Source organism: Panicum virgatum, chromosome 2K (assembly GCF_016808335.1).
Source record: "Panicum virgatum strain AP13 chromosome 2K, P.virgatum_v5, whole genome shotgun sequence".
Lineage (NCBI taxonomy): Eukaryota > Viridiplantae > Streptophyta > Magnoliopsida > Poales > Poaceae > Panicum > Panicum virgatum.
The window spans coordinates 22,249,607-22,271,615 of record NC_053137.1 but is presented as its reverse complement, the minus strand read 5'-3'; the positions used below and the strand labels follow the sequence as shown (position 1 = coordinate 22,271,615).

The 22,009-nt window shown below is 46.5% G+C and overlaps 1 protein-coding gene across 1 annotated transcript; it reads right to left on the bottom strand.

Annotated features, from left to right (window-relative positions):
- Positions 1-15,827: 15,827 nt before the first annotated feature.
- Positions 15,828-17,305, bottom strand: LOC120695988. The gene is made up of 5 exons (XM_039979169.1): positions 17,040-17,305; positions 16,843-16,961; positions 16,585-16,763; positions 16,345-16,510; positions 15,828-16,268 (listed from the first exon to the last, which is right to left on the bottom strand). The coding sequence occupies exons 1-5, from the start codon at positions 17,288-17,290 to the stop codon at positions 15,829-15,831; spliced, it is 1,155 nt and encodes a 384-aa protein (XP_039835103.1). The 5' UTR covers positions 17,291-17,305; the 3' UTR covers position 15,828.
- Positions 17,306-22,009: the final 4,704 nt, after the last annotated feature.

Sequence of the window (22,009 nt, the reverse complement as noted above, 5' to 3'; positions counted from 1 at the left end):
TCCACCTTCATCTCTTGATGATGAAGCCCATCTCGAAGAGTGACCTTGTACCCCATCAAATTGATCTCCTTCAAACACTTGTTCATCTTGCTCACTTGCTTGATGAGGTCAGAGTCCATCTCTTCTCTTTCACTTGTGCAACTCTCGTCATCATCATCTTCACTTGAGCTCTCCTTGATTGTCTTCTTCAAGTTCTTGCATGAGAGAGCTATGCTTAGGGTAGGAGTTGAAGGCGTTGAAGGATTGTCCTTCGGCTTGAGGCCGGTTTGGAGCTCATGCGCCGTTAACTTGTTCACAATCATGTTGGGCGTCACTCCTTTGAGCTCCTGGCCGAGGAGGATGGAGGAGATGATGTCGCAGTCCGGCTTGTGGAGTCCTCCAATGGTTTTGCGGATGATGTCCCCATCCTCAAGCTTCTTCACATCTAAAGCATTCATCTCATTGACAAGCACATTTAAACGTGAGTACCAAGAGTGTGCATTTTCATGATCAAGTTGCTTGAGTTGTGAAAACTCCCCAAAGAAAAATTGATATTTTTCATTTGACACATCCTTTGTGCCCTCATGGTTCTCTTTGATGGCCTTCCACAAATCATGCGTACTTGTGCATGAAAATACATGACTAAAAATATCATCGTCAAGAGAAGATAAAAGAATGCTCCGAGCAATTACATCATTTTGTTTTTCTTGGTGGCCATTGTTTTTAACACCTTCACTTGTTACCCTCCAAACATTGAGACCCCTTGCGTGCTTCCAGAAGTACATTCCACCGGTGGAAGCCCGTGCCATCGAAACGTGGAGGAGGTCCTATATCCATCTCCTTCTAGGCGAGCTAACTCACAAGGTGGTGAAGCCTAACTGGTCACTTGAGCCAGTTTCACAATTTGCCAATGGAATTGGCATATCTTTGTGAAAGATGTGAGCCCCGGCTCTGATAGTAATTGAAAGTTCATGGTTGCTCGTATAGCCTAAGAGGAGGAGGGGGTGAATTAGGCTCTCTAAAAACTTAAACCTATAGGTTCCACTAATTGCAACATAATTAAACTAGAACATCTATCTAGATATGCAACTAAGACTTGTTCTATTGTGAAACCCTCATCCCAAAGAGTTTTGCAACGTAGTTCCAATCCTAGCAAGATACTACTCTAAGAAAGTATAGGAACCAAGAGCAAGAAGAAAAATACGGAAACGTAAAGAGACTCTTGACACAATGATTTATCCCATGGTATCGGTAGGCACTAAGCCACACCCCTAGTCCATGTTGTTGAAGCACTCACAAAGAGTATCGCTTCCCGATCACCAAGTCTCTTTCGGTCCTCCCCTTGACTTGCCACAAAGGCCCTCGCCAAGTCCCCTGGTCACCTTGATGCCACCTTCACTACGGAGCTTCTCCACCACGGAGGGGGTCTCCTCGTCCCCCGCACAAAGCCGTCTTCACCGCACCACGCTAAGCTGGAGGGTCGAAGACTTGCCAACCGAGCCACTAGGGCCCCAAGGTGTTGGCACACCAAGATTACAAGTGTGATTCACTCTAGAACCATGCAGAAGGTAGCACAACCTTGCATCACTCACTCACAAGGTCTATACAAGCACTAATCACTCTCTAAGCATGTGCTAATGGCCTTTGATGATCACTTTTAGCACTTTGGTGGCTTGGATGTTGTCTTGATGTTGAATGAACTCCTGGTGTATCCAGCAACCTCAAATGACCGAGCAAGGGGGTATAAAACGGACACCTTCGGTTGGCAGAAAAAAAACATGCCGGATGATCCGGTGTGTTCTCCCCCGTGAGCACCGTATCATCCGGTGTTCACCTTTTTCAAATGGTCACTTCTTCTTTTTCAAATGGCTGCGCCTCCATGTATACGCCGGATGATCCGACGTGTATATGCCCCATTCGCCGGATGATCCGTCGTGCATCAACAGAGTGTCTTTGAGATCGTCCGGCGTGTACAAAACTGTCTCGGGCGCCTCTGTCTTCGCTGCGTAGACGCGCAGACAGCACCGGATGATCCGGTGCTCATCCATGGTACGCACCGGATCATCAAGTGCTCATCCATGGTACACACCAGATCATCTGGTGTGTATCCACCCGAGCCTCAGCTCTTCCGTTGCACTGCTCTGGCACACACCGGATGTTCCGGTGCTGCACCCAAGTGAGCACTGGATCACCCGGTGTTCACAACAACGTGGTCTTCATTCCTTTCTTCCCTTTGTACGTAATGCTTTCAATCTTTGTCCGTCGTATGCGCCGGAGTAATGTGCTATTGTCCGGTGTTCACAAAACGTCACACACCCTCTCTGTCTGCCACTGTTCTGCAGAGCACCAGATGATCCGGTGATGCACTGCCCTAAGCACCGGATCATCCGGTGTTAAGGGTTTCGCGTTGATTATCTTTTTTTTGGATTGGCTTTGATTCCTGGGTGATTTCTTCGAGTTGGCTTGCATCCTTAGGGCCTCAAACCACCTGCAAACATGTTCTTGAAGCACAATTAGTCCTAATGACTATGTTGGCTATCAATCACCAAAATCACTAAGTTAATGGCCTATTTGGGGCCATTTTCCTTACAATCAGACAGGCGGTGGGGGCCGGCAACGGCCATCGTGTGCAGCGTGAAGTTGTCTAGGGTTTTGAGACTTGCATACAATCTGTTGGACGCGGATAACGATCGCACGTAGCTTCGACGATCATGTACATACACATGTAGCCCTTGCTAAGAGTTGTAGCATATATACGTGTTCATACACATGCATACGTATCTCGAATGTATGCGAGGAACGTGTACGGTTTGGATACGTATTGAGCGATATGGATCTCCAATCATGCAATCGGTAGCTAGGGCTTTGTGCTATCATGGACTCTGACGCTGCGTTGTATGGTTCGCAACGTGGATTTTGTACCCTAAGCGGTCTGTACCACTCCCACTGATGATCACGATAGTCCCACGATTCGTGCAACCCCACACGAAAAACCTGACGTGTCTCAACTTATGCAGAATCATTTACAGCGTGGCGCGCGATAAGGCCGCGTTTAATTCGCGTAAAGGGATGAATTTTTTTTGCATTGGGAAACGTGTTCTGTGAGAGGTAACACAATCTGCAATGCAAAATTTTTTGAAACTTTTGGGAACTAAACATGCCCTAAGCCTTCAAAACGGTCAAAGAAATGGACTGCATCACGAACGGATTCACACCTGAGTAGCTGACTCCATCACACGAACGGATTCACATTTGCATCTTTCGCGCTCATTGGATTTGAAACAGGCTGGCGCCCTGCTGCTTGTGCTGTACGCATGTACCTGGAGGACCTTGGGTTCACCACGGATTAACATCTGTGTAATTAGCACTGATGTATATTTGGCACCACTTATGTACATCAGTGCGATGCGTGTAAGCATCCGTATAAAATTTGAGTATGAATTAAATAAGTTCCAATCAAGTTCTTATGAATTCTACAAACTCAGAAAAGTCTATCAACGGTACATAGGGGGTGTTTAGTTTCCGTCCTAAAACTTTTCACCAATCGCATTGAATGTTTGAACACATGCATGGAGTATTCAATGTAGACGAAAAACTAACTAATTACACAAATTGCGATAATTTTGTGAGAATTTTTTTGAGCCTAATTAGCCTGTGATTAGACAATGTTGTGCTACAGTAAACAAGTCCTAATGACGAATTAATTGGGCTTAAAAATTTCAACTCGCAGTTTCCAGCGAGTTATGTAATTAGTTTTTATATTAGTATGCGAAAACCCCTTACGACATCCAATGCAACATCCGATATTACACCCAAAGAATTTTTACTCGGGAACTAAACACCCCCTAAGTATTTGTATCGCATCACCGGGGTTGCATTGGGGCAAATGAGGCGCTTCAGTATAGTTATGGGAAAAAATCTACATAACCTTCCAGCTATTGGTAGTCAGCTACTTAACCCCCTAACCTATAAAAACTGGTATTTAACACCCCAACCTTTTCAAAACCGGACAAATAACTCCCCAAGCAGTGATTTTGTATTTTGTATTTTATTTATTTCGACTGAATCTTTGAAAAATCATAGTAAATCATAGAAAAATCATAAAACAGAAAGTCCAATTTTATTGGACTCCACATGAGCAGATCTACACAGTGAACATATAATATAGTATACTTTAGTACAAAGTTTTTACTGCAGATTTTGATATATTCTTTTCTATAATTAATTTGAATAATTTATAACTACAATTTCTATAGTTATGCCTATCAAATTGGCCACAACAACAAAGTGGAACAATCGAACCGTGGCATGTAGTGTAGCAAACAAATAAGCACAAGTTCTCAGTACATTCGTGTGTCCGCCCGTGCATCCCCGGACTACCCTAAAAGCAAGATGAACGACCACGTTTTGACGCACACCCTATCTTAAAAAAATGTTGTATTTGTCATGAACTCTAAAACCCTAAACATACTTGAATCTCCATAAGGATCTGGAGCACGAAAAAAATAAATCCCATCCAACAATACAAACTAAAACCATAAACCCCTAACCTTAACCCTAGAACCCTAAACCCGAGCTAAACCCCTATAACCCTTAATCCTTTAGCCCTAAAACCCAAAACCCTAAACCCCATGTACCTTAACCCTACAACCCCACAACCCTAAAACCCTAAACCCTAAAACCCTAAAAACCTAAAACCCTAAAACATTGTAACCTAAAACCCAAAATCTAAAACCAAAACCCTAAATCCTAAACCCCCCTAAACCTTAACACTAGAACCCCTGAACTCGTAAACCCTAAACCCCTAAACCCTAAACCCTTAAACTCTAAACCATAAAAACCCAAAAGACCTAAAACCCTAAAATACTATAAAATGAAAACCCTAAATCCTTAGAAACCAAAAACCTAAACCCTAAAACCTCAAACCTCAAACCCCAACCCTAAACCCTAAAAACTCTAAACCCTTAAAAACCTAAACCCTAAAACCATAACAGCACTAATCCTAAAACCCAAAACCTTGAAATCCTATTCCTAATATTTACCCTCAGCCCTTAGCACTAAACCCCAAACTTTAAACTCTAAATAAACCATAAATTCTAACAGTAACCTGAACCCTAAAACCTAAACTCTCTAATATATACTTTGAAATATGTTACATAGAGGTATGTATCGATCAACCAGCTTTGCAAGTACATTATCATAAACTCTGAAAGTATATTTTTAGTTCCATAAATTTGTAATTTGTGTCACTCAGGTCCGTAAACTCCAAAAGTGCATTTTTTAGGTCCATAAACTTCACCCATGAGCAACTGTGTTACTACAAATGCGCCCACAAATGTCGCCCGATATCACTCTACATGAATATATTTCAACCCTCACCAAGAACCACTTTAGGTTGACCCAAGTCTAACCTTATCACGAGCTTTATTGCCCTAACACCTGGCACCACCATATCCAGCCACCCGCGCACCACGGAGAACGTATTATATCCCCTACCACGGCACACATGTTATTGAGTCACTCTGCGACCTTCTCCACCTTTCCCAAGCTATCACCCTTCATCATCACACATATTACGGGTAAGATCTAAGCTCTAGAACACCAATGGTAGTCTGTAAGCCCCTCTTTGAATCCTAATATATGTCAATAACCTCCAAACTAAGTCATTCACCCCTGCTATCTTCTCTCCCTATGCATTTGATCGAAATCAGAGCTCAAATTCACCCTTCTGACAGAACTCCAGCAACGTGCGGGCACCGTGTAGTTTCATATTGGTATGATATTAGTGCATGAAGGCTAGATGGTGGGCTATGGACTTAGGTTATACAAATTACAAGTTTATAGACCTAGAAATGGACTTTAAAAGTTTGTGGACCTAAGTGACACAAATTACAAGTTTATGAACCCAGAAATATAATTTCAAAGTTGATGGACCTAAGTGACACCCTCTTATAAATTGATGGACCTCTGGTGCATTTTACTCAAAATTAAATATAGTTGAAATAAAAAACTAATTGCACAGTTTTTCTTGTAAATTACGAGACGAATCTAATGAAACTAATTAGGCCGTGATTAGACACTAAATTGCTATAGTAAAGCATGATGGATTAATTAGGCTTAATAAATTCGTCTTGTAGTTTATAGATGGATTATATAATTTATTTTATAATTACTTTATATTTAATACTTCAAATGTGTGCCAGAATATCCAATGTGATACTTTACACCAAAACTTTTTGCATCTAAACAATACCTACGTTGCAGGCTAGGCGGGTTGCTGATAGCCACCAACCTATAAAGCTTGCCACTAATTCTCTCTAAATATAGAGATCAATGAGAACTGTAAGATATAAAAGACTTCCAAGGAAAAGAGTAAACTAACTGTAGCGAAAATGGCCTCTCATGCCATATTTCAATATAATGTTTTGGTGATTGATATAGACAACACAACACTTGGACTAATATGTTTGTTAAGATGACCATTCTTAGGCTTTTAGATTCAAGTGATGACAAAGAGAAGATAGGCGTAGCTAGGCCCGAAGGTTCCGCTACCCTGTTAGCGGACGGGGGTCGAGGGGGAGCCGCCCCTCGCGGGTCTCAGGGCAGCGCCCTGAAACCTCTTCAGTCCAAGGGACAAAAATTGAAGAGACCGTGAAGAAATTCAAGTCAAAACGAACAAGACAGAGACAATTTGCTATCACCGGTTAAACCGACGTTAGGCACCGGTTAAACCGACATTAGGCAAATTGTACTCATCGGTGCAATGGACCCAGAAAGCTGACTAGGGTTTTGCGCCGGTTGAACCGACGATGCCTGAAGACAACTCGTCGGCGCAATGACTTGAAGTGAAGACTGACCCAGAGGCACCGGTTAAACCGACGATAAAGAAAAAGTGAGCGTCGGTGCAGTTGTCCAGAGACTCCATTTTTCTGGGGGGTTTCTGAGCTTGCACTCACTGGTTAAACCGACGTTAATTTTGAGAGCGTCAGTCGATTGATCAAATAGCCGTTGGAAGATTGTAACGGCTAGTTGCTGGGAAAATACACTCACCGGTTAAACCGGTGATGACAAAAACTGGAGCGTCGGTTTAACCAGCGTTAAGGGATTTCGTCAGCCTTTTTCCCAACGGCTAGTTTGGAGGGTTGGGCTATATATATGCCACCCCACGGCTCATTTGAGGTTGCTGGAGACCAAGGAAGTATACAAGAGCCAAAGATCATCTCCAACCACCATAGAGCTTCATTGTACATCATATAGGCTTAAGCACACTTGTGAGAGTGCTTAGTGCTTGTTTTGGCTTAGTTCTTGAGAGAACTAGCTTGAGAGAAGTCTTGCTGCGGCAAGTAATCCTTGTGATCCGTCGTGTGACCCTCCGACTTGGTGTGGAGTGGCAACGACACTTTGTGCGGGGGAAGAGGAGACCCCCTCCTTGGTGGAGAAGCTCCGTAGTGGATTTCGGCCGGGTGACCGAGAGAGACGGTGGCGGTGCACTAGACTCGGTGTCTTGTGTGCACTCGCCTTTGCTTGCCGGCATTGCCTTGGTGGCGTAGTGCAAGATGGTGATCGGAAGAGCCTCGGTGTCCCGTGGACGTAGGCGTTTATGCCGAACCATGTTACATGACCGTGTCTACTCGGGAGTTTGCATCCCTCTTGCACTTACCTCTTTACTTACCGTATTATGTTTCCGCATTTACTCTATCTTGTGTACCTTTACTTTCCTAGTTGGTTTGATTAGGTTTGGCTAGGTTGCAAGTCTTTTAGGGGTAAGTAGAGAGTAGCATAGATAAACCTTAGTCATAACTAGCATGTCTAGGATGTGTTAGGTTTATCTTATGCAAATAGTTTGAGCCCTAGGATAGAAAGCGATTAGTGACCCTATTCACCCCCTCCCCCTCTAGGGTCGGACACCCCGGTGATCCTTACACTAACATACTCTCCAAAATCTTTACGTCATCCCTATTCATCTCTTTCTCAGCCTTTTCCATCCACGGGGTATTAATTATTTGCCATGCTTACCAGCAGCACTCCATCCACGTGTGTGTGAGTTGCGTGTGTGCTGGTTAAATGTAATCGAGAGAGAAGGGGATTGGCATGTATGCTTAAACTAAAACCATCTTCCTCTCCAAGAAGCAGACCTCTGCTGCTTCCTCTGCTAGTGAAATCCTCTGACCTATCTTGTTCTTGATCTCCACTTAACCTACCCTAACACCTAGTATCAGAGACACCGAGCCTGGATCTGGAATTTCTCCACAACCACTTTACCTGAATCTAGAAGCGTCGTGGAGCGATGAATCCCGACACCAAATTCAATATCGAGGAGATGCAGAAGCAATTCGCAGCTCAAACTTCTATACTCGACAAGCAGTTCGCAGATCAAGAGCTCAAGTGCGAGCAGCGGATCTCCGATGTGGAGGCTCACCAACAGCATCGTGCCGATGATCTGGAGGCTACGGCAGTAGCATTCAAGGAGTTGTCAAACCCGGGCAGCAGGACTGCTTACGGGCGTAGAATGTTCCAGAGTAAGGGATAGCACATGGTTATGCCTTACCATCTGTGTGACTACTCGTATAACAGTAGGACTAGTTGGTGCATAAGGAATCTACCCGAACGCATCGGAGTAGAACTCTATTCCTACTTGACTAGGATTTTCCATTTAACCCTGTCCCCTCGGACTATATAAGGGCGGGCAGGGACCCCTCCAAAACACATGATCATCGATCAATCCCCAAGGCAATAAAAATAACCACACAAGACATGGGATATTATGCTCCGGTGGCCTGAACCTGTCTAAATCTTTGTGTTCCTTGCACCATCGTGTTTTGATCTTGGAGAGTCCCTGCCAACAATCTACCACCTCGAGGTATCCCTCGATGGGCTTGGCGGTAAAACACCGACAGCTGGCGCGCCAGGTAGGGAAGCTCGCCGATGATCACCAGAAGAATCCGATGGCATCCTTCAACTTCGAACCAGCAGTGCTCGACGGCTCGTGCGGCTTCAACAGCCACCTGACCAACCTCATGAACTCAGAATCATTCTCTCCAGCATCGCCCAGTGAATCTGGAGAAGTTCTGCTCCCAGAACTCGCCGACGAGATCGAAAGATTGTCTGTGTTCCGACGTGACATCAAATCGGTCTCCTACGGCACTTCTCGGACTAGATCCAATCTACTCCGAAGCGCCACGTAACTATACAATGTATGGGCTACATAACACGGCCACCACCTACATGGCAGCATGCATCACCGCCTCGCATATGAGAGTGCAAAGAAAGAAGCCACCACCTGTTGGGAGGCGCCCATCTTTGATTCTTACCCAGACTCAGATGATGATTCTACTCGAAGCCTTGACGAAGATCTGAGCTTGACCATAACATCTACACCGCAAGGTCGTTTCATTTACCTGAAAGGTTTTGAACCTCCCGAACTACTCGACGACCCTTGCATGATAGCATACATCCCCGATCTGCCCTTCCAGTATGGCAGACCCCTTTCTCCAATCGAAGAAGTAGTCGAAACTACGCTGGTCGACTACAGCACTACTCATGAATCGCCTCCCGACGTCAAATTTGCGCAACTATCCCGGGTGCTCATCACCAAGAAGGAGACGCAGCCCGATACACCACCGAAACCCTGGATCAAATCTCCAAGGACGAGCTTTCAGCGAACGCTCCAGCAGACGAACCACAAGAAGATAAAGAAGCCAAAAGAGAAAGAAATCGTCGTCGCACCACTTGCAGGACAAACACCACCTTACGTGTGCAGAACAACAGGGGACCACATATAGGCCCTCGCAACCTTCAACAAGAATTTGATGACGTGGGCGGACCTCCTTTCCAGCACCCGGTCATCAACCTGGCTGAACCTACACTATTGATGCAAAGTCTACCCGACACTCCAGAAACTCGCCGAATGCAATTCCTAACCAAAGAAGCCATATATCAAATGGACAGAAATAGAAGTCTAGCTCCACTGTCCTGCGGTAACCACACTTCTCCAAGGCCAAGAGGAAATTAGGAAGCCAACCGATACCAACCTCAACGACCACAATATCGACAGGAACACCAGCATAACCAAAAAGACAACCAAGATGAGAGCCGTCGCCCTAGGCCATCAAGAAGCCGGGAGCACAGTTATGGACATCACCGCGATGCACGTGATATCATTAACGCTCGACGACGCGGACGCATGTTGGACGAGACGGATCGCTTCCTTGCCTTCAGCCAGAACATCAACTACGCCGAGTACTCGCGTGGATTTAACCCCGCCAACCTGCAGAATTTGCAGAAGTATAACGGTAAGCAAGATCCGCTCCAATGGCTTCGTATATATTCAACTGCTATTGAAGTTGCAATAGGGACCAACTCTACAAAAGTAATCTACTTCCCGATGGCTCTCGAGCCGGCACCCTTGACGTGGTTGGAGGGCTTAAAATGGGACACCATCCACTCCTGGGAGGACTTGAAGGCGCTCTTCATCGACAACTTTCAAGGCTATATTCATCATCCAGCTACTCGACACGACCTCCGGTTGTGCAAGCAGGAGCGTGGAGAAACTTTGAGGTCATACTCAAATGATTTTTCGACACCTGTGCCAGCATCGCCAACATCGCCGATGATGACATCATCGACTGCTTCCATAATGGGCTCACTACACAACAAACTCAACCACGATTTCGGACGCAACCGCCCCAGATCAGTCATGGCCCTCCGAGACATGATGTTGTAATGGGCAGATCAAGAAGAGCAAGAGCAGGATCGCTTCCCTCGGCATTCGAAAACAACTCGAGGCGTCACAGCGATCAACGCTCGGACTGAGTACAATGCAATTTCGATAAGAAGCGAAAACCAGAAGATACAATCGCCATGGTTGACCGCACCCAGCGTGGCAGGAAACGAAATAACCGCGATGACGACTTCCAAAAACTACTCAACAAGCAATGCCCTCTGCATCCAAAGGCCAAGCACTCGATCCTCGAGTGCATTAATCTCTGGAAAGCAATCAACGAACATCCACTCGAAGAAGAAAAGAAGAAAAACAAAGAAGATGACGAAGACCAAGACCCACCTAATCAACAGGGCTTCCAACAACCCGCACAGGTGGTCAACATAATCTTTGGAGGAGAATCAAGTTTCAGCAAACATGCTCAGAAACTCGCCTGGTGCGAGATCTTATCCTTGCAACCTGCCATCCCCAGGCCCTTAAAACACAGTGAGGTCCCGATCACCTTCTCTAGAGAAGATCAATGGTCCAGCTTTTCCGAACCAAGAAAGTTCCCACTCGTCTTGGATCCAGTGGTGGCAGGATCCCGACTAACAAGAGTACTCATCGACGGTGGCAGCGGTCTTAACCTACTGTTCGCGAGTACTTTGAAGAAAATGGGACTAGATCTTTCCGACAAGCTAACTCCAAGCAAAGCACCCTTCTACGGCATAGTCTCAGGAAACTCCACCACTCCAATCGGCACAGTCTCTTTACCAGTTACCTTTGGAACCAAGGAGAACTACCGGGCGGAGCACATCAAATTCGAAGTCGCCAACTTTGAGTCGTCATATCATGCCATCCTCGGAAATTCATGGCAGTACCACACTACGTCTACCTACTGCTTAAAATGCTAGGCAAGTCAGGGGTACTATCACTTCATGGTGACCTTCAGAAATCCTATGAGTGCGAAAAGGAAGCAATCACCTATGCCTCCTCCAACAGACTGCCAGATGCTTCTGGAGAAGTACTCGCGGCAAACAGCTCTCTCAATCAGGGATGGAAATTCCTATGAAAAAGGCAAACCAATCTGCACCAAAACCACTCGACAATGTGGGCAACAAGACCATCCAACTCCACGAAAGCGATCCTTCCAAGACTGCACTAATTGGAACAGAACTGGGCGACAAATAGGAAAGTGTGCTCGTCAACTTCCTTAGGGCTAATCATGACGTATTCGCATGGAAACCAGCATACATGCCAGGTGTGCCCAAGGAGTTGATCGAGCATTCTTTGAATGTCAATCCAAAAGAAACGCCCAAGAAACAACGCTTACGGAGATTCTTAGCAGACAAAAGGGAAGCGATCAAAAAAGAGATAGCCAAACTACTCGTGGCTGGATTCATTAAAGAAGTACTCCACCCGGAATGATTGGCAAACCCCGTATTGGTTCTCAAAAAGAACAACAACGAGTGGAGAATGTGCGTCAACTACACAGATCTTAATAAGCATTGCCCGAAAGATCCTTTCGGACTCCCTCGCATTGACCAAGTCATCGACTCAACTGCCGGGTGTGTCCTGCTCTCCTTCCTCGACTACTACTCGGGTTATCATCAGATCGCCCTCAAAGAGGAAGACCAGATCAAGACTGCGTTCATCACACCATTCGATGCATATGCCTACAAAACAATGTCCTTCGGTCTAAAGAACACAGGAGTCACCTATCAACGAGCCATACAGCTCTGCTTTGCGAGCCAGCTCCACCGCAACGTCGAACCTTATGTCGACGATGTGGTTGTCAAAACAAGGGAACACGACTCCATCTCTGATCTCGAGGAAACCTTCAACAGCCTACGCAGTTTCAGGTGGAAGCTCAACCCCACCAAATGTGTCTTTGTTGTCCCTTCTGGAAAATTACTCGGCTTCATTGTTAGCCACAGAGGAATCGAGGCTAACCCCGAGAAAATTAATGGCATCATGGCCATGCAAGCTCCTATGACTGTGAAGCATGTTCAGAAGCTCACGGGATGCATGGCAGTGCTTAATCGGTTCCTCTCTCGGCTAGGGGAACGCGGTCTCCCTTTCTTCAAACTACTAAAACGACAAGACAAGTTCCAGTGGAATTCAGAAGTGGCTCAAGCACTCGAGGATTTAAAGCAACATCTCCAGTCTCCACCCATCCTCACAGCACCCCTGCCAGGAGAAGATCTATTACTCTATATCATGGCTACAACACACGTTGTCAGCACCGCCATTGTGGTAGAATGACTCGAGGAAGGGCACGCCTTCGGCGTACAATGCCAAGTCTACTTCGTCAGCGAAGTTCTCTCTGAATCAAAGGTCCGATACCCTTCAATTCAAAAATTGCTTTACGCCATCCTTATAACTTCCAGGAAACTGCGCCACTACTTCGACGAGTACAAGATCACAGTCGTCACCGATTTCTCGTTGGCTGATATACTTAACAACCAGGACGCTACTAGACACATCTCCAAGTGGACAGTGGAACTAGGAGCACTCGAGCTCAACTTCAAGCCAAAGACAGCTATCAAGTGCCAAGCACTAGTCGACTTCTTGGATGAATGGAGGGAGAACTAAATCCCAGCGCCTGCCAACACCCCAGAACACTGGATCATGTACTTCGATGGATCTCTCAAGTTGGGAGGAGGCGGTGATGGCGTCCTATTCATCTCCCCCAAAGGTGAACAACTCAAATACATATTCCAAATCCTTTTCAATGTCTCCAACAACGAAGCTGAGTATGAAGCACTACTGCATGGTCTACGACTGGCAATTTCACTCGGCATCAAGCGACTACTAGTTTACAACGATTCACTACTCGCCGTCCAAGAAATAAAGAAGGAACGGGATATCAACAAGGAAACCATGGATGCTTATGTCGCTGAAATTCGAAAGCTTGAAAACAAATTCACAGGACTAGAGATTCATCATGTTGTCCGTGACAACAACGTGGCAGCAGATATCCTTTCGAAATTGGGGTCCGATCGAGCAGAAGTACCCCCAGGAGTCTTTGTACACGAACTCCATCACCCGTCAGTCAAGACTTCGGACCAAATGATTGTGGGTTCAGACCCTACTGACCCTAGTCGAGAGGTCATGATGATCGACATCAACAGGCGGACACCAATTATAGACTTCATCAGAGAACAAATGCTGCCACCTGACATCAAGGCAAATAGTTCGGAAGCAATCCAACTATTTCGTTACAGTAAAAGTTACGTCCTGATCCACAACAAGCTATATAAGATAGGAGCAGGAACAGGAATACTTATGAAATGCGTCTCCACCAAAGAAGGAAAGGATATTCTACAAGAGATACATGAGGGTTCTTGTGCCAATCATGCAGCTTCAAGGACTCTAGATGGAAAGGCCTTCAGATCAGGATTCTATTGGCCTACAGCTTTACAAATGTCGAAAACCTCGTTCGCCGGTGTCCGGGCTATCAATACTTCGCCAAACAAAATCACATGCCAGCTCACAACCTCATCAACATACCACCATCCTGGCCGTTTGCATGCTGGAGTTTGGACATGATTGGACCTCTCCCAATAGCGCCAGGTGGATTTACTCACATTTTAGTGGCAGTCGACAAGTTCACCAAATGGATCGAGTACAAGCCAGTTACAAAGATATCATCAGACAGAGCTGTGGATTTCATTTGCGACATCCTACACCGATTCGGCTTCCCCAACACGATCATTATAGACTTGGGCTCAAATTTCACTTCACAAACCTTTTGGGATTTCTGTGATAACGCATGCATCAACATCAACTATGCATCACTCGCTCACCCAAGAGCCAATGGACAAGTAGAACGCATCAACGGCCTAATCATCGATGGACTCAAGAAAAGAATCTATGATGAGAGCACAAAAAAGGGGGAAGATGGATATATGAACTACCACTTGTCGTCTGGGGGCTCCATACTCAACCAAGTAAAGCAACTAGACATACACCATTTTTTCTAGTCTACGGGTCATAAGCTATCCTTCCTGCTGACATCATGTGAAAATCTCCTCGACTGGAAATGTATGATGCACTCGAAGCAGACGAGTCACGATAGCTGGAAGTCGATTCAGTTGAAGAAGTAAGATGCAACGCCCTACTCTGCCCAGCTCGTAACCTTCAAAGTATTCGCCGTTATCACGATCGAAACATCCAAGAAAGATCTTTCAAAGTTGGAGACATGGTCCTTCGCCGAATACAAGACGAGACTGGATTACACAAGCTCAATTCGCGGTGGGAAGGCTCCTTCGTCGTTTCCAAAGTTACAGGACCAGGGTCTTACCGTCTAGTCTTTCCAGATGGTCAAGAAGTCCCAAATTCTTGGAATATCGAGCACCTACCTCGATTTTATCCTTGACGCATTCATTGGACACTTATTGTCGCTTTAATAAATGGATTGATCTCGAAACAATGGCCATCTTTGCAAAGTTTTCAGGTACCTTCAAATCATCTCCGGCTCTTCTTCAATATAGTGCTCAACCTTTCCCTGTCAGCAAGGGTCAAAGGCACGAGCTACACTGAATCACACCGAAAAACTATTTCGAGTACTAACCTTTCCCTGTTACGCAGGGTCAAAGGCACGGGTTGTTCGAGTAGTTACGGGATCTCACGCCTCTCAGGGTGTTCTTCCCTATTGATTTAACTCTGCGCTCAACCTTTCCTTGCTACGCAGGGTCAAAGGCACGAGCATAGATCGAGTAATCAGAGGGTCCCACCACTGACCGGAATTTTAATTCCACAAACTATTTCGAGTACCAACCTTTCTCTATTACACAGGGTCAAAGGCACGGGTTGATCGAGTAGTTATGGGCTCTCACGCCTCCCAGGGTGTTCTTCTCTATGGATTTAACTCTGCGCTCAACATTTCCTCGCTACGCAGGGTAAAAGGAACGAGTTAAAATCGAGTGATCTTAGGGTCCCCCCATTAATCAAGATTTCCTTCGGCTACTTTGAATACCAACTTTTGCCTACTCAGATCAAAAGGTTTGGGATAATCGAATGGCTAACATCTCAGGATTCTACAAAACGCCTGTGATATGCATAAATACTTAAAATTGCATACATCACAAGAAAGCACATGCATACATCATAACCAATTTACAGTTTACAAACGACAGATAAATTGTTCAAGATCCAGCATCAGACTCTTGCTCTAACATCTCTACAATCTTATCAGCTACAGGTTTGGCCTCCTCAGTATATTTGGTGAAGTCTTCTTCAGAACACTCCGCCGCCATGCCTTCACCCAGAGGAGCCAATCTTGCCTGCGGCCAATATGACCTGACAAGACCCAGGACATAGGCAACGTAGTCCTTGGAGGTCTCCGTCAGGTACTTAGTGATCTTGTGAGGAGCTTCACGTAGCCTATCCACCAAGGTCTTCTCAGCTGTCGATCCTTCTTCAACTGAATCTACCATGGCTACCACAGCTTGTGGAGCAGATCTAAGTTCCGCCAACTCTTCCTTCAGAAGATCCCTCTCAGCTGTCACAGATTTGCACTGCTCCATGCTTTGGGATAGTTCTTTTTGGGTCTTTTCCAAAGACAGCTTTTGGGTATCAGTTCCATCTAATTATAGCAGATGAAGACTTGCCAACTCAGAACTACTCGACCATCGAATAACCTAGCTGGAACAGATAATTACCTCGATTTCTCTGAATGACATCTTTAAGCAATTCGACCTTGTGCTCCAGCTTGGCCTTCTCCTTTTTCAAGGACTGGATCTCCTTCTCGAGTAGAGGCAATTTCTTCTGATCTTCAGCAGCCTCTTTCAGTCGGAGAGATTTCAAATAAGACCGATTGGCCAATTGCTGTTAAGGAAGTACCAGTCAGTACATATCACATCTTGTCAAGCAAAGAGAAAAGTACTAGCCAGCAAACTTACAACAGAGAATCGAGTAAATTCTTGGATGTTCGTCTGGAACTTCTTTATATTCTGCTGCGTCAATTGAGGGTCATCTTCAAGATCCTCCTCAAGATAGTCTCCGACAAGAGGAGGAGACACTGTAAGTTCTTCTATCAGCTCGTCCTCAGACTCCTCCATCGAAGCCTCTGCAGCTCCGCCTGCTTGTTCATCCATGTAAAGCAGTCGAGCAACGGGGGAGGTGAGCAGCGGATGGGGGCGGAGGTGAAATAGGCTCACCAGTGGGTATTTCTTCAGTACTGGGGATATCCGTCTCCCCCTCTGAGACTGCAGAAATAGCAACTATCGCCTGTGATGGCTCTACCCGCTGCTTCTGGACTGGAGGCTCACTTGGGGCACTAGCAAAGACAAGAACAATGCTGGTCAAGTATGGCGAATACTAAAACTACTTGATAATACCCAAATCAACTACTTACTTGGGATCCGTGGTACTTTTCCACTTTCGGCTGGTTGTCCTCGGACCTTTGGGACAACCCGCAGCCACCACGGAGCTAGTGCTGCTTGATCCAGTACCTCCTGCTTTATTCTTCATAATGTCTGCATGGGTAGTGTGATCGTCAGCTTCAGAATCCGATGACTCTTCTATGGGATCCTCATCAGATTGATGACTGCTCTGCGGCAGTTGTGTGACGGGTGTCACATGCTTTGGCCGCACTATGCCAAGCATAGGCGGGTGGCTCTGGAATACACCTAAGTCAATCTGCATTTATACAACATGCAAATAATCATCAGAATCACATCATACAGAGGTTTAACTACTCGATGTATTATTAACTGAGAGGGAGAATGCAGCATATGATACATCCGCTGCGGAACTGGAACTTGATTTATTCCAGCCAAAATCCCTTGAACTAGCTTTGTTAGACCCGGGGCAGTGGGACTGCTTACAGGCGTGGAATATTCTAGAGTAAGAGATAGCACTTAGATATACCTTACCGCCTACATAACTACTCGTACAACAGTATGACTAGTTGATGTATAAGGAATCTACCCGAATGCATCGGAGTAGAACTCTATTCATACTTGACTAGGACCTTCCATGTAATCCTGTCCCCCCGGACTATATAAGGGCGGGCAAGGACCCCTACAAAACAGACACAACCATCAATTCCTAAGGCAATACAAACAACCACACAGGACATAGGGGATTACGCTCCGGCGGCCTGAACCTGTCTAAATCTTTGTGTTCCTTGCACCATCGCGTTCTGATCTTGACGAGTCCCTGCCTACAAACTACCACCTCGGGGTATCCCTCGGTGGGCTTGGCAGTAAAACACCGACAGCCGGCGCGCCAGGTAGGGGAATTCGCCGACGGTCGCCGGAAGAATCTGATGGCATCCTTCAACTTCGAACCCACAGTGCTCGATGAGGGCACAACTTTCATCTTCAGTTCATGGGTCTGCATTGCCGATGGCTCTGGCGGCTTCAACAGTCACCTGGCCAATCCCATGAACACGGGATCATCCTCTCCAGTTTCACCCAACGAAGCTGGAGAAGTTCTACTCCTAGAACTCGTCAACGAGATAGAAAGATTATGTGTTTTCGACGAGACATCGACTCGGTCTCCATCAACAAATCTCGGACTAGATCCAATCTATTCCGAAACACCACGTAACTACACAATGTTCGGGCTGTGCAACGCGGCCACCACCTACGTGGCAGCCATGCATCACCGCCTCACATACGGAAGATCAGAAAAGGAAGCCACCACTTGTTGGGAGGCGCCTATCTATGATTCTTACCCAGACTCGGATGATGATTCTACCCGAAGCCTTGACGAAGATCTGAGCTTGACCGTAACATCTACGCCGCAAGGTCATTTCATTTACTGGAAAGGTCTTGAACCTCCTGAACTACTCGACGATCCTCACCTAATAGCATACATCCCTGATCTGCCGTTCCAATATGGCAGGCCCCTCTCTCCAATCGAAGAAGTAGCCGAGACTGTGCTGGTCGACTACAGCACTACTCATGAATCACCTCCCGAGCGTTAAATCTGCACAGCTATCCTAGGAGCTCACACCAAGAAGGAGACGCATCCCGTTTCGCCACCAAAACCCCGGACCAAGTCTCCAACGATGAGCTTTCGGCAAATGCTCTGGCAAACACAAGAAGAGAAAGAAATCGTCGTCGCGCTACTCGCTGGACAAACGCCACCATACGTGCACAGAACGGCAGGGGCCGCCCATAGGTCCTCGCAATTTGCAACAAGCTTTTGATGACGTGGGCGGACCTCCATTCCAGCATCCGGTCATCAACTTGGCTGAAGCTACACTACTGATGCAAAGTCTACCCGACACTCCAGAAACTCGCCGAATGCAATTCCTGACCAAAGAAGCCATGTATCAAATGGATAGAAATAGAAGTTTACCTCCGCTATCTCGCGGTAGTCACACTTCCCCAAAGCCAAGAGGGAATCAGGAAGCCAACCGGTACCAACCACAACGACCACAGTACTGACAAGAGCACCAGCACAATCAAAAGGATTACCAAGACGAGAGCCGCCATCCCGGACCTTCTAGAAGCCGGGAACGCAGTTATGGAAATCAATGCGACGCGCGTGATATCATTAACGCTCGACGACGTGGACGCATGTTGGATGAGACAGATCGCTTTCCTGCCTTCAGCCAAAACATCAACTACGCCGAGTACCCGCGTGGATTTAACCCCCACCAACCTGCAGAATCTGCAAAAGTATAGAGGTAAGCAAGATCCGTGCCAGTGGCTTCGGATATATTCAACTGCTATTGAAGTTGCAGGAGGGACCAACTCTACAAAAGTGATCTACTTCCCGATGGCCCTCGAGCCGGCACCCCTGACGTGGTTGGAAGGCTTAAAGCGGGACACCATCCACTCCTTGGAAGACCTAAAGGCGCTCTTCATCGACAACTTTCAAGGATCCATCCATCGTCCAGCTACTCGACACGATCTTCGGCTGTGCAAGCAGGAGCGTGGGGGAACTCTGAGGTCATACCTCAAACGATTCTTCGACACCCGCGCCACCATCGCCAACATCGCCGCCGACGACATCATCGACTACTTCCACAACGGGCTGGCTTCGTAACAACTCTACCGCGACTTCGGACGCAACCACCCCAGATCAATCATGGCCCTCCGTGACATGATGCTACAATGGGCAGACCAAGAGGAGCAAGAGCAAGATCGTTTCCCTCGGTGAGACGAAAACAACCCGAGACGCCACAGCAATCAACGCTCAGACAGAGGACAACGTAACTTTGACAAAAAGTGAAAACCAGAAGATACAATCGCTATGGTTGACCGCACCCAGCGTGGCAGGAAACCAAGCAGCCGCGACGACGACTTCCAAAAATTACTCAACAAGCAAAGTCCTGTACATCAAAAGGTAAAGCACACGATCCTCGAGTGCATCAATGTCCGGAAGACAATCAATGAACATCCACTCGAAGAAAAGAAGAAAGACAAAGAGGATGATGAAGACCAAGACCCACCTAATCAACAGGGTTTCCAACAACCCGCACATGTGGTCAATATAATCTTCGGCGGAGAGTCGGGTTTCAGCAAACGCGCCCAGAAGCTTGCTTGGCGTGAAATCCTTTCCTTGGAACCAGCCGTCCCCAGGCCCTTAAAACACAGCGAGGTCCCAATCACCTTCTCCAGAGAGGATCAATGGACTAGCTTTTCTGAGCCAAGGAAGTTCCCACTTGTCTTAGACCCAGTGGTGGCAGGATCTAGACTAACGAGAGTACTCATCAACAGTGGCAGCAGTCTGAACCTACTGTTCGCGAGTACTTTGAAGAAAATGGGACTAGATCTCGCTGATAAACTAACTCCAAGCAAAGCACCCTTCTCCTGCATCATCCCAGGAAACTCTGCCACCCCAAACGGCACGGTCTCTTTACCAGTCACCTTCAGAACTAAGGAGAACTACCGAACAGAGCACATCAAATTTGAGGTCGCCAACTTCGAGTCCTCGTATCACGCCATCCTTGGACGCCCCGCCCTAGCAAAGTTCATGGCAGTACCACACTACGTCTACCTACTGCTTAAAATGCTAGGCAAGACAGGGGTACTATCACTTCGTGGTGACCTTCAAAAATCCTACGAATGCGAAAAGGAAGCAATAACTTACGCCTCCTCTAACAGACTGCCAGATGCTTTCGGAGAAGTACTCACGGCGGCTCAACAACTCTCCCAATCAGGGATGGAAATCCTGATGAAGAAAGCAAATCAGTCTGCACCAAAACCACTCGACAGCGTGGGCATCAAGACTATTCAACTCCATGAAAGTGATCCTTCCAAGACTGCACTAATCGGAATAGAACTGGGTGACAAATAGGAAAGCGTGCTCATCAGCATCCTTAGGGCTAACTGTGACATATTCGCATGGAAACTAGTAGACATGCCAGGTGTGCCCAAGGAGTTGATCGAGCACTCTTTAAATGTCAATCCAAAAACAACGCCCAAGAAACAACGCCTACGGAGATTCTCAGCAGACAAAAGGGAAGCGATCAAGAAAGAGATAGCCAAACTACTCGCAGCTAGATTCATCAAAGAAGTACTCCACCCAGAGTGGTTGGCAAACCCCGTCTTGGTCCTCAAGAAAAACAACAACGAGTAGAGGATGTGTGTCGACTACACAGATCTTAACAAACACTGTCCGAAAGACCCTTTCGGACTACCTCGTATCGACTAAGTCATTGACTCCACTGCTGGGTGTGTTCTACTCTCCATCCTCGATTGCTACTCGGGTTATCACCAAATAGCCCTCAAAGAGGAAGACCAAATCAAGACGGCGTTCATTGCCCCTTTTGTAGCATACGCATATAAAACTATGTCCTTCGGCTTAAAGAACGCAGGAGCCACCTATCAACGAGCTATACAACTCTGCTTCGCAAATCAATTACACCGCAACGTCGAAGCTTATGTCGATGATGTGGTTGTCAAGACAAGAGAACACGACTCCTTCATCTCCGACCTCGAGGAAACCTTCAATAGCTTATGCAGTTTCAGGTGGAAGCTCAACCCCACCAAATGCGTCTTTGGTGTTCCTTCTGGGAAACTACTCGGCTTCATTGTTAGCCATAGAGGGATCGAGGTCAACCCCGAGAAAATTAATGCCATCATGGCCATGCAAGCTCCCACAACTGTGAAGGACATTCAGAAGCTCATAGGATGCATGGCAGCACTTAATTGGTTCCTTTCTCGGCTAGGGGAACACGGTCTCCCTTTCTTCAAGCTGCTAAAATGACAAGACCAGTTCCAGTGGAATCCAGACGCAACTCAAGCACTTGAGGATTTAAAGCAATATCTCCAGTCTCCACCCATCCTCACAGCACCGCTACTAGGAGAAGATCTACTACTCTATATCGCGGCTACAACACATGTCGTTAGCACCGCCATTGTG